Source organism: Bubalus kerabau, chromosome 10 (assembly GCF_029407905.1).
Source record: "Bubalus kerabau isolate K-KA32 ecotype Philippines breed swamp buffalo chromosome 10, PCC_UOA_SB_1v2, whole genome shotgun sequence".
Classification (NCBI taxonomy): domain Eukaryota; kingdom Metazoa; phylum Chordata; class Mammalia; order Artiodactyla; family Bovidae; genus Bubalus; species Bubalus kerabau.
The window spans coordinates 28,314,153-28,327,820 of NC_073633.1; the positions used below are offsets into that span (position 1 = coordinate 28,314,153).

The 13,668-nt window shown below is 41.5% G+C and overlaps 1 protein-coding gene and 1 gene segment (V, D, J or C); both read right to left on the reverse strand.

The window, feature by feature from the left end:
- Positions 1 to 1,144: 1,144 nt before the first annotated feature.
- LOC129621959 (T cell receptor alpha variable 22-like) lies at positions 1,145 to 1,816 on the reverse strand. The segment is given in 2 exon segments: positions 1,145 to 1,563; positions 1,765 to 1,816. Coding segments are annotated over 2 exon segments (471 nt in total).
- A 5,187-nt stretch (positions 1,817 to 7,003) lies between these two features.
- LOC129621960 (uncharacterized) overlaps positions 7,004 to 13,668 on the reverse strand; it is a 30,589-nt gene continuing 23,924 nt past the window's right edge. Inside the window, exons 6-7 of the mRNA XM_055538960.1 lie at positions 7,602 to 7,695; positions 7,004 to 7,067 (exon numbers count right to left, since the gene is read on the reverse strand). Coding sequence (XP_055394935.1) covers positions 7,004 to 7,067; positions 7,602 to 7,695 — 158 coding nt within the window. The remainder of the gene's footprint in view (positions 7,068 to 7,601; positions 7,696 to 13,668) is intronic.

The window sequence follows — 13,668 nt, forward strand, 5'->3', positions numbered from 1 at the left end:
TTTCTGAATGTTGAGCTTTAAGCCAACTTTTTCACTCTCCACTTTCACTTTCATCAAGAGGCTTTTGAGTAAATTTAACCAATGAGGTGAAAGACCTGCACTCTGAAAACTGTAAAACATTGATGAAAAGAATTTAAGATAATATAAATTGAAAAAGGAATCTGGGAGGGCTATAGTAAACAAGAGTCCACGGCTTTTCATTGGCTGGGTCCTTGCCAGGAAATAAGAGGCATCTTTCATCTTCCCTTTGCCCTCCACTATGTCCACAGGTCATGAGAGCTTCCCCTGCCACCAACACTTCCCTGGTGGCTCAGATGGTAAAGCATCTGCCTACAATGAGGGAGACCCAGGTTCTATCCCTGGGTCAGAAAGATCCCCTGGTGAAGGAAATGGCAACCCACTCCAGTATTCTTGCTTGGAAAATCCCATGGATGGAGGAGCCTGGTCGGCTACAGTCCATGGCATCACAAAGAGTCAAACATGACTGAGCAATTTCACTTTCACTTTCTGTTTAATAATTTTTTATACTTTATAGGACAGAGACGTAAAGATATTTGACTCCAAAAGAGGAAGGAGCTATGGGGATGGAAGCGAGAAGTTCTAGTGATTGAAGAAGGAGTCACAAATCAAAGAATTATTTGGCCTTCCAAAGGTAAAAAAGGCAAGGAAATGGATTATTCCTTAGATCTCAAGAAGGAATGAACTCTGCCAAGACCTTGACTATGGACAGTGAAATGGATTTAAGATTTCTTGCATCCAGGATAATTTTCTTCTAAGTTACCAAGCTCATATTGAACTTTGAGTAAGGTTTATTGTTGATGTTCAGTTTGCTGCACTCATAGGATGGGATGATGCAAGTGTCTGTTGGGACACATTCTGGTGAGGCAAATCTGAGCAGTCTTGAGTCATCTAACTAATCAGGATAACAGCTTTATTGGAGTTATTTTTTTTCTTTGAATTCTTTTCACTTTTTAACATTTTTCAGTTCAGCATATGATGGTTAAATATTTATTTTATTTTTGTCCTCTTATCAGCTATTCTGCTAGTTCCAAGTTAGAAGTCTCTAGTACAGAAGGAAATATAGATTGAGAAAAGAAGATAAAGACCAAAGTTCATAATCTGTAGGGTCAAAACGTGTCTGTGATTAAAACTGTACCAGTGTAGGTAAGAAATAATCTGCACTGCAAATGCCCTGTGGTGGCCTCACGGTGTGACTGTGGCTGGAGGAGGGGCTGAGCCCGCGGAGGGTTTGTGTAGAGGCTGCAGGTGCCTGGGGAGCACTGTGCTGCACAGCACAGAAGTAAGTGCCTGAGTCTGTGGTCTGCGAAGAGGAAATGTGCAGTGAGCTGCGGCGTTCTGTAGGGATTGTTGTGGCTTTTAATCTTCCATTCTGCTTTGTTCCTGAAGGAATGTAAAATAGGTGGATAAGGCGGCCCTTGGGGTTCTGAAGATACCACTGTACATTGCTCACAGAGGCAGAAAAATTACAAATCAGCACGTGGCTGGCTCCCTCCTGGAGACTCAGGGCTGGGGGACTCTGCTCCACATCCAGCCCTTGCACACCTAATGAGAAACAGAAACAGTCACAGTAGAAGGTCATTGTAACTCTGACAAAACCTTGAAAGTGACCCCCCCACACACACAACTCCCATAGATGATGAGAAAGATAGAAAGTCTGCAGGACTTGTCAGCTCCTCTCCCTCCCTTAACAATACAGCAGCTGCTCAATCCTTCAGATGCCCCTCTGGGGCAGCCCCAACTCACAGCAAACCTGGGCAAACAAAAGCCCCAGCACAGTGCCTGCTAGCCTCTTCATGATGCTTCCTTCTCTTACTGACACATTTTCAATGTGAGAAACTTCACTAAACCCGAAGGCGGGAGTGTCATAAGCTGTTGTGGAAATGTTCCTCCTCCTGCAGCCAGTCAGCTCACCCAACAAATCCTGCTCAAGCCCTCACTTTGTGACAGGACGCCCCACCCTCCCACCTCAACCAATTCAGAATGAGCTGGCGAGGAGTGGAGGAGAGTGGGAAATAGAAAGGTAATTATTTTAGGACTTGAGGGGCATTTTCTATGAACATTGCAAAGAAGGCAGACTCTGATTTGGAATTTGTGGAGGATTTTAGGGAAGCTGCCACTGCTGCTAAGTCACTTCAGTCATGTCCAACTCTGTGTGACCCCATAGACAGCAGCCCACCAGGATCCACCATCCCTGGGATTCTCCAGGCAAGAACACTGGAGTAGGTTGCCATAATTTTAGTCTCAGATGGCATGGATGCAGAAGATTCTTGCATAATGAATTATTATTTCTCAGGAGTTCTCAGGATCCTTTTTTTTTTTTTTTTAGCATCTCCTGTGTACTCCCCTGTGATTCTGAAGGGTGCTCACGAATCAGCACAGCATTCATAGCAGTCTTGGCTGGAACACTTTGCAATATTAAGCAGTTTTATTTTAAAATTATATTTATTTATTCTAGACTGAACCTTCTTAAAGAGTTATATTGTTTTTAGTCTCTAGATGGGCATTGAAATTAGAATTGCAAATCGTTTTATTTTTATTAAAACATATAATTTAAAAATAAATTTCAAATAAAATTTCAGGTTTAAATACATCATTTTATTTATTTTGTTATTTTTTTAATTAGAAGATATTGCTTTACATTGTTGTGTTAACTTCTGCCATACAACAATGCAAATTAGTCATGGTTATATATATATATATGTGTATATATATATATATATATATATATATACACACCATCCCTCTTGAGACTTCCTCCCCTTTCCCATTCCAACCCTCTAGTTCCTCACAGAGCACCAGTATGGGCTCCATCTGTTATACCGCACCTTCCCACTAGTTATTTGTTTTACACTAAATACATCTTAATTGTTGATTATTGTTATTTGTATTCTGCTTTTTACCTCTAGTAGGTTATTTTAAAAGAACTAAGTATTTTTTAAAACATATGAAAATCAAGTCTGTGTTTTTCTCAGAGTCTATGAATAATAATGGTTCCCTAATATGGATTTAGAGATAAAAGGGATAGAAAATGAGGACTTGTATATTTTCACTGAAGTAAAACTGAAGTGATCTGCACACACTGGGATCAGATGAACAGTTTGAGGCTGTTGCAAATGTTAACTAAAGGAACTGTGAGAAATAGTGTAGAAAAATAATAATTATTATTATTAGGCACACAGTAGATATTAGAGATGGAGAAGGCAATGACACCCCACTCCAGTACTCTTGCCTGGAAAATCTCATGGATGGAGGAGCCTGGTAGGCTGCAGTCTGTGGGGTTGCAAAGAGTTGGACACGACTGAGCAACTTGACTTTCAATTTTCACTTTCATGAATTGGCGAAGGAAACGGCAACACACTCCAGTGTTCTTGCCTGGAGAATCCCAGGGATGGGGTAGCCTGGTGGGCTGCCGTCTATGGGTCGCACAGAGTCAGACACAACTGAAGCGACTTAGCAGCAGCAGCAGCAGATATTAGAGAAGTAGAATTAGAAGAAGAAAAAGAGGAGAGGGGCAATCAGAGTGGGTCACTTGAAACTTTGCCACAAAAATGTGTTTAACCTAGAATGCCTGTTATAGGGGACCACTGGATAAACAAAGCCTTTTTTTCTTTCATATTCTATTGTCTGGACATACAAGAAGAGATAAAGAAGTCCACTAGAGGTAGGAATAGTTGCACATCCGCTTCAGGAAGTCCCTTTAGAGCCAGTGATGTGGCTGTCAGCCGGGTCACTGACTGGCCTGCAGTTCTTCCTGCAACATTAATGCTAAATCAATGAGACCAGGACAGACCTATCTATAATGAGACAGTGTCTCTATTCAGATTTCAACCAGAATTGTGTTGGTTCTATAGAGGCAGGTGCATGGAATATAATGTTAGTGATTCCCTGTGAAGAGCATTCCCAACAGGAGAAGGTGGTGAAGAACATGAGACTATGCAGAAAGGAAGCTGAGAGCCATATTGTGGAAAATCTCCCCTGAGGAGCAGGAAGGAATGTGCCAGAGGGTGCTAAGTCCTATTACAGAGAAATCTGAGATTCAAAGATCCCTATTTAAGCAAATTATAGTGACTATCAGGATGAAATGCTTCCTTGACAATGACTGCTCCTGGTGTTGAGCCTGTTCAAATGTGCAACTCACCTAGCTGAGAGATACAGAAGCTCATAGGAGTGAAATGGAACTTTTGTTGGAGGTGACATTTCCAGTTTATGCAACCTCACCCCCTGGAGGACAGTTGGAACAAATCCCATCTTGAGGCTTTTATGCTGTATTTCCTCCCCATTCTTACAAGGGTTGAATCTCTTCCCATTCTAATTTGATGAGTGTTTTCAGGGGTTTGCATATTAAGTTGTTGTTGTTCAGTCACTAAGTTGTGTCAGACTCTTTGAGGCCCCATGGACTGCAGCATGCCAGGCTTCCCTGTCCTTCACTATCTCCCAGAGTTTGTGCAAATTCATGTTCACTGAGTCAGTGAAACCATCCAACTATCTCATCCTCTGTCACCATCTTCTCCTGCCCTCGATCTATCCCAGCATCAGGATCTTTTCCTATGAGTTGGCTGTTCTCCTCACATGGCCAAAATTTATTGGAGCTTCAGCAGTAGTCTTCCAAAGAATATTGAGTTGATTTCCTTTAGAATTGATGGTTTTGATCTCCATGCTGTCCATGGACTCTCAAGAGTCTTCTCCAGTATCACAACTCAAAAGCATCAATTTTTCAGTGCTCAGAATTTATGGTTAAACTCTCACATCTATACATGACTACTGGGAAAACCAAAGCTTTGACTATACAGATCTTTGTCAGCAAAGTGATGTCCCTGCTTTTTAAGAGGCTGTTTAAGTTTGTAATAGCTTTTTTTCCAAGGAGCAAGCATCCTTTAATTTCATGGCTGCAGTCATCATGCAGTGATTTTGTGGACCTAGAATATAAAGTCTTCTACTGTTTCCACTTTTCCCCCACATTTGCCATGAAGTTATGGGACCGGATGTCATGATGTTAGTTCTTTGAAGTTTCAGTTTTAATCCAGCTTTTTCACTGTCCTCTTTCACCCTCATCAGGAGGTTCTTTAGTTCCTCTTGGCTTTCTACCTTAAGTGTGGTGTCATCTGCATATCTGAGCTTATTGATATTTCTCCCAGCAGTCTTGATTCCAGCTTGTGATTCATCCAGCCCAGGGTTTTACATGAGGTACTGTGCATAGAGTTAAATAAGCAGGGTGACAATATACAGCCCTGACATACTCCTTTCCCAATTTTGAGCCAGTCTGTGCTTCCATGTCTCATTCCAACTGTTACTTCTTGACCCACATACAGGTTTCTCAGGAGACAGTGGTGAACTTCCCCTATCAGTGCTCCTTTCAGATATCAAAAGTGTGTTTTAAAAATGCAAATAGCCTCATATTAGAAGAAATGAAATACAAACACCCATTCAGTGAGAAGGTTGAACTAAACCAAAATCAAAATCTCTCCAATGAGTTAATGAGGCATAATTGACTGTTCTGGTACAAAACATACAGTTTTCCTTGCCAGGTGTGTGAGAAGAAGATGTATGTCCATGTCTTATTCATGAACGTGAAGAAACACCACAGAAGGTCTAGCTCTTAGGATGTAGCAACAGTGGAGTTTAAATGTTGACCTAGTTGAAGCATATTATTTTGTTTGGTATCTTTGAGTAATCATTTAGTGCACTTTAAATCATGGGAAACGAGGCTAGAGAAATGACTCAATGATATGGCCAATATACTGGTGGGAGTCAAGGTTGGTGATGCAGTACAGTCTAGTTAGTTGAGGGAACTACAGTGACTGGAATGCCTGTTAATCTATGTTTCCATTTCCTCCTGATTACTGAAAACACTGTAGTTCATTGAATTTCCCCCTTTTTTTTTTAATTTCCCTTTTCCAACCCATACATGGTTCTTCCTCAACCCTGGTCCCAGAGTAGCAGCAGGCAAGGCTTTGGGTATGGGCTGCAGGGGGCTTAGCAGCACTGTGTGGAGGCACAGAGGTATGTGGCTGAGTCTTCAGTCCTCTGATATACAGGGAGCTGTAGCCCTCCTTAGTATTCAGAGTGACTCTCACTTGTCCTTGCTCTTTTTCATCCCCATTTACACTCACTACAAACAGGTTCTTGGGGGCTTTTTGCAGGTTCCCATCTGCAGCAATGAAATTAAAAGATTCTTACTCCTTGGAAGGAAATTTATGACAAACCTAGACAGCATATTCAAAGCAGAGACATTACTTTGCCAACAAAGGTCTATCTAGTCAAGGCTATGTTTTTTCCAGTGGTCATGTATGGATGTGAGAGTTGGACCATGAAGAAAGCTGAGTGCTGAAGAACTGATGCTCTTGAACTGTGGTGTTGGAGAAGACTCTTGAGAGTCCCTTGGACCACAAGGAGATGCAACCAGTCCATCCTAAAGGAGATCAGTCCTGGGTGTTCTTTGGAAGGACTGATGTTGAAGCTGAAACTCCCATACTTTGGCCACCTGATTCGAAGAGCTGACTCATTTGAAAATATCCTGATGCTGGGAAAGATTGAGGGCAGGAGGAGAAGGGGACAACAGAGGATGAGATGGTTGGATGGCATCACCGGCTCGATGGACATGGGTTTGGGTGGACTCTGGGGGTTGGTGATAGACAGGGAGGCCTGGCATGCTTGGTTCATGGGGTTGCAAAGAGTCGGACACAACTGAGCGACTGAACTGAACTGAACATCTGTACTAGTGTAAAGCATAGAAAGAGCTGGAAGGGGAACTGCAGGTGAAATTGGGACTTTCTCCTTCCTGAACATAGCGAAGGAGGATGCTGTTCCACAGTCAAGAGGCTGCTCACTCCTGTTCAGAAAGACAGGTCAGACATAGAAAATAATTTATCTACAGAGTATTCATCGTCTTCACACCCCCAGATATTAGAACCTGGAGGTGCCTGACTGTGTCCCCCACCTTCCCCATCACCACTGCTCAGAATGTCTTCAGCAGTCCCTGGACTTATGACCGAGATGAAGCCACAGGATCAGCAATGAGGCTAGAAAAGTTCTCCTCTCCATTTATCCTGATCAAGTATCCCCAACATGGAAAGTTGTACGACCTAGATCTGTGGAACATTCTGCTTCAGGTAATAGGATTCTGCATCTGGTTGCCCAGCCAATCAGAGAGGATAACACATACATGTGCTAGAAATACACCATTTCTGCCCTAGAATCAGTTTCCTGTGGTTGAAAGAGGGAGTAAACACTGCTTTCTAGAGACCAACTTCACAAACATTAAGGATATTTCTCACGAACTCGTAATGCAAAGAGAGCCGAAATCTTTCAGAGCTGGGTTGCCTTATGATGGGCTGCTATTATTCAACTTGAGAGAGATTGGAATTGCAAATGTGGAAGAAAACACACTTTGGTTAGAAATTTTTTACATAAAATTTTGATAAAATTTATAAACTTTCAAATCCCAATTTATAAATGTGCACAAATGCTATGCGTTAAATTATGTTTATGCACACCATTCTAATAGAAAAGTTATGCAACAGAGATATTATTTCCAACTTACAAACAAGAAAACTAAAGCTGAAAGAGATCAAGTAGCTAACCTGAGATCACACGTATGGTAGGTGGCATAGTAAGAATCACAGCGCATATCTATCTGGCTAAGTAGTCTATAGTGTTTGGAATCTGCCACACCACCTACATTTGCGATACTCAGTAAATGTGAAGGGTTAGTGAAGGTTTATTCTAAAAACACTGGGAACCTGCTTTGTGGTTATTCTTCCTAATAACACCAAAACGTGCAACATCTGGTGAATGGATAAACGAAATGCAATTCGTTTGCCAGTGAATTGCTATTCCTCAATAAATATGACTGAAATACTAATGTATGCTACAAGATAAATAATGTTTTAATTATGTTAAGGAATAATAGCCAGACACAAGATTACATATTGAACGAGTTCATGTATGTGAAATATTCATGGAAGGAACTTATAAAGTTACAAATGTGGTCAGTGGTTGCTGTGGGGCCAAGCGTGGAAATAAAGAACAACTATAATTGGGGATGAAGGATAATTTACTAAAAATTATTAAACTGGAAATTCAAAATGGATGAATATTAGGGAATGTCACTTATACCTCAATAGAGTTGCTTAAAAATAAATAAGAATTTTGCTCTGTCTTATCTGTTACAGTCCAGGAAGAATGTTAGTTTAACTCAACATGTACATATTTATTTAAATAGTGATTTGGGGCCCACAATTTCCCTAGGACCTTTGAAAATTACAAAAGCAATGTTATCTGTGAGCTCAATATGTAGCTGGAAAAATAAAATGCATCCAGGAAAATTTATTAGTACAAGATAGAATTAATTAAGACTGTTCAGAATCTAAATCTACTTCTTGGAATCTGGTACTGCAGATTGACTGCAAAACCTTCTTTCCAGTGAACAACTGAAATAAGCAAAGGAAACAGCGTGGTTGTTGTTCAGTCGCTAAGTCGACTGTTTGTGACCCCAGGCACGCTAGTGTCCTCTGTCCTCCACTATGCCCTGGAGTTTGCTCAAATTCATGTCCATTGACTCAGTGATGCTATCTAACCACCTCATCTCTTCTCACCTAAACAGTATGGGGTAGGTGCTAAAAATCAGAGCAGTGCCTTCCACCTGTGTGCTCAGTTGCTCAGTCGTGTCTGACTCTTGACCCCATGGACTGTAGCCCACCAGGCTTCTCTGTCCATGGGGATTCTGCAGGCAAGAATACTGGAGAAGCTTGCCATGCCCTCCTCCAGGGGATCTTCCCAACTCAGAGGTCGAACCCAGGTCTCCCACATTGCAGGTAGATTCTTCATTGTTTGAGCCACCAGGGAAGCTCATGAATACTGAAACTTAAGTCTTGTTCTGGAAAGAGAAACAGGATTGGAAGGTCTCAACAGCTAACTCCTGACTTACCTTTCTAAGAAAAGAGATGCAGTTACTGTTAATAAAGGAATATCTGAAAAGTCTCATTAATGTCTCCTATTTAGAAGTATAAATGCATGTCTGGGGAGGGGCTGCGAGACTAACAGTAGTGTAATGTAGTGTTAGTTGCTCAGTTGTGTCTGACTCTTTGCAACCCATTGACTGAAGGCTCTACTGTAAATGGGATTTTCTGGGCAAGAATACCAGAGTGGGTTACCATGCCCTCCTCCATGGATCGAAGCCGTGTCTGAACCCTGAACCAGGGATTGAACCCACATCTCTTATGTCTCTTGCATTGGCAGGCGAGTTCTTTACCAACTAGCGCCACCTGTGAAGCCCTGACACACAGAAGTCACTACAAATCAATTTCCTTTTTCTTTTCTCCAGATCACAGCAATCAGCCCACTTGAGGAAGGATTGTGAGGACATGACCACACCATTCAGAAAACTCATTTGCTATGGAGCTTATTTCTGAGGAGACTACTAATTCCTTGATAAATTAACCCACATGTTGGAGGGTCTGTGTCCAAACCAGGAAGTATAGGGCTCCAACAGCAGGAAGCATTCCTTCAACTAATATGGCCGAATCCTGAAATCTAAAGCTATTGTAATTATCTGAAATAGAGGCCAAGCCAATTGACCACTAGATAAATTAAATAAATCTGCCTGAAGTGGCTTGTAAGGTAAAACTGTTAACATTTTTAGATAAACAAATCAAAATGAGTCCAACTTCATCTTTTATTTTAGAGTTTGAGTAGTGTGAGCTCTAGAAATACTTTTATCTTTTGCACTACACATACATATATATTAGCTTCCCAGGTGGCTTACTGGTAAAGAATCCACCTGCAAAGCAGGAGACACGAGTTTGATCACTGGGTCAGGGAGATACCGTGGAGAAGGAAATGGCAACCCACTCCAGTATTCTTGCCTAGGAAATCCTTTGGATAGCAGAGCCTGGCAAGCTACGGTCCACCAGGTCACAAAAAAGGCAGACATGATTTAACGACTAAACAACAATGTATATTGCTGAACCATTCCTGGGCCCACTTGCTCATGTGGGTTGCAGTGAAGCAAAATGCAGTGTTTATCACAGGACACCAGGAAAGTCGTACATGCAGCCAGGACTCAAAATCCTAGAATTCCCAGGTGGCTGTGAGGAAACTGTTTTAAAGATAAGGTGAGGGAAGGGAGTTGTGGGTTTCATAATCAGCTTGTAGACATTCTTCTGATTCATTGTTGGTGAGTTAATCAGGAGTCAACACAATCAACCTTTTGTTTCCAACCAGTCTGAGGTCTGGTGCTTCCATAGTAGCTGAGACAGTAAAGCATCCACCTGCAATTCAAGAGTCCCAGGTTTGATTCCTGGTCAGGAAGATCCCCTGGAGAAGGAAATGGCAACCCACTCCAGTATTCTTGCCTGGAGAATTCCAAGGACAGAGGAGCCTGGCAGCTACAGTTCATGAGATCGCAAAGAGTTGAACATGACTGAGCAACTAACACACACAATCTGAGGTCTAGTGCTTCTGAGCACATACAGTTAACTTCTTTCACTTGGTAGGGGTTTCAGATTCTACAAAACAGCTCGAAGAACATGGTTCAGAATGTTGCATATAGTCCTTGGCGGGGAGCTGAAGGTCCTTGACTTTGTTTAATGGCTAAACTATTGGAGAAGATTCATGAGAGTCCCTTGCACTACAAGGAGATCAAACCAGTGAATCCTAAAGGAAATCAGTCCTGAATATTCACTGGAAGCACTGATGCTGAAGCTGAAACTCCAATACTTTGGCCACCTGATGTGAAGAACTGACTCATTGGAAAAGATTCTGATGCTGGGAAAGATTGAAGGCAGGAAGAGAAGGGGATGACAGAGGATGAGATGGTTGCATGGCATTACCAACTCTATGGACATGAGTTGAGCAAGCTCTGGGAGTTGGTGATGGACGGGGAAGCCTGGCATGCTGCAGTCCATAGGGTCTCAAGGGGTTGGACACGACTGTGCAACTGAACTGAACTGAACTGAAACTATTATAGTTTTGTCTTGCTTGATTGTTTTCTTTCTGCATTTTCTCAATTCTCTGATTAAATTTACACTTTGGGACTTGGGGAAAGTCTAGGAGCTAAAATTTTTCTACACACAAGAGGCAGAGAGAGGACATTGCAGGGGCAGATGTGGTGGTCTGCCCCATAAGGTCCTGCTCAATTATTTATAGACAGATAGATAAATAGTCTCCTGTGAGTGCTATGCATTGTTCAGGAATGCAGGATGCAACACTGAAGAGAATTAAAAGAAAAAAAGGCCTAGAGTGCAGTAGGAAGAAAACAAATTATACAGCTTCCTTTAAAAAAAAATAGACAATTTTAAATAGTGATAAGCACTTTAAAGACATACAAAACTGTATTAAGATAGTTACTCTTGGGATGAGGAAAAGCATCTCCTCTAAGTAGGGTATGGAGGGAGGGCTCCACTCTGACACTTACTCTGCAATAACAGGCAAGGTATTGAAACTGCCTCATGTTCAATTTTATTTCTCTAAGTAGTCAGTATCTTTCTGCTGGGCACTGGGCTCAGCATTGGCATTCATTATTCCATTAACTTTTTGTAAGAACCCTGCATGATAAATTCTACCAATAACCATAGTGCAGAGATGAGGAAATGGAAGCATAAAAATTACTGTCACAATCCCAATGTCACACAACCAATGAATGCTATATCTAGAAATACAACTTAAGTCTTTGGTCTTAAGCTGCCTTATGACCACTGTCTTTGCTCCACTGTCTTCCTAAAGTAGGGTGGACACGACTTTGAGTGGTTCCAGTAAGAAATGTGAACACACATGCAAATCACTTAGTGCAGCACCTTCTCTGTCACAGGCTCTCAACCAGCTGTGGAAATGCACAAAACCTTTGAGGCTAGGAAGCCATGGCATGAAATTCCAGAGGAGTCTATCTACAAGGTAAAGCTTCAGTATTTTTCTGAGGTTTGTTTAACAGTTTGCACAGCAGATTTCATATATTATCATAAGTATCAGTGGTCTATCATGTTTCTTACTGTTAATGGGAAATAAGTTCCCATTAACTGATGTTAACTACATTAAATATAAGGTATTTTATTGAGAGAATGGGTATCATAATATAACATAGAAAAAGTATACCAACCTGTGTTTGCTACTACTGTTTATTAGCATTTTCATAATTGACCCTTGTCCCACTTCTCTGGATATTCCTATACTACAAGAAAGGACAGAGCAGTAAATGCAATTTGACTTAATAGAGAAAAATCTATCTTGTGCAACAATTCCAAACTTTCTATCCAAGGTAGCCTATAACTCTGCAGCCATAATCATCTCATGTGTTGTATTTGTCATTTGGAATCAATCCCTTTCACATGTGGCAGGCAAAAGAAAAAACAAACAAAAAAACAAACAGCCAGTTTTCCTGAATCCTCTCCCTCTTGATTTCTGCACTGGGAAGTTTACTGACTGGTTCAGGCTTGGCAGCTGCTACTGTGAGTAGGCTTCCCCACAATTTAATCCAAGATCATTGGAGGGGAGCAGGGAAGCCAGAGAAGCCTCACAAAATGTTTGAGCAGGACACCAGGTGGCAGTATATCAGCTTTCATTCTTGCTGCACGCAGTGTGCTAGAGTGATTCTCAGAACTGAAAAACAGATTTGGACAAAGGATTCACAAAGGGGTGACATTTGAGTTGAAACATGAAGGAATTCAGAGGTGCGTCATGTTCATATTTAGGGGATAGCATCACTGGCTCAGTGGTAAGGAGTCCACCTTCGAGTGGAATCAATCCCTGGGTCTGGAAGATCCCATAGAGAAGGAAATGGCTACCCACTCCAGTATTCTTGCCTGGGAAACCCCATGGAGAGAGGATGAGTCACACACGACTTAGTGACTAAACAACAGCAAAGCGTCACAGGAGAGAGGGAAAAACAAGGGGCACAGATCTTGATTGGGAAGCAAGCTTGGGGTGTTTAAGGAATGAAATCTCATTGTAGCCCTTGTTTTTCCCAGCACACTATTATTTAAGAAACTTACTAAAACATCTGGCACTGTGAACTAGTTAGTGGATGCTTTCCTCATTTACTGATCCTGGGACAGTTGAATCTATGTTTGGCATTTTCTTTCTCAGTTCCCTTTAGCTTCCATAAACCAGTAATGTCACCACCACTGAGACTTCCAGCCACCCAGTTCTGGGGCCAAGTGCTTCTCCATAGTCCAGACCTTGCTCCTAAGCAGCCCTCTAAAATGCAACAAACTGGCTGATAATAAAAGGTAGAGACGCTTTTCACAATTAGGAAAGATACGGCTCATTTCCCAAAGTTGTTTTGTTTTTTAAAAGAAAACAATAAAGCCTATCTCTTAGGGTTTTGACATTTGAATTAGATAATGAATCTGAAACGCAAACCGCAGTGCCTCACATTGAGAAAAGCTCAGTAAATACCAACTTTCTTTTTTCCAGTAAATCCTACCTCTCCTTCAATGTCCAGGTCTGTGATTTGTTACTGTTTGTTCTTTTCTCCACATCGGTTCAATGATGGAAGCTTCTAGAAAATTCACTTAATCACTTCGTTTCCTGGAGACAGTCATTATTTCTCCCTATTTTCTGGAGTCATATTCTCCTAGCCACATTGATACACTCAGAGTACTGAAAGGACCCAGGTGGAACACCGAGATAAGGTATTATTTTCATTTCCCTAAT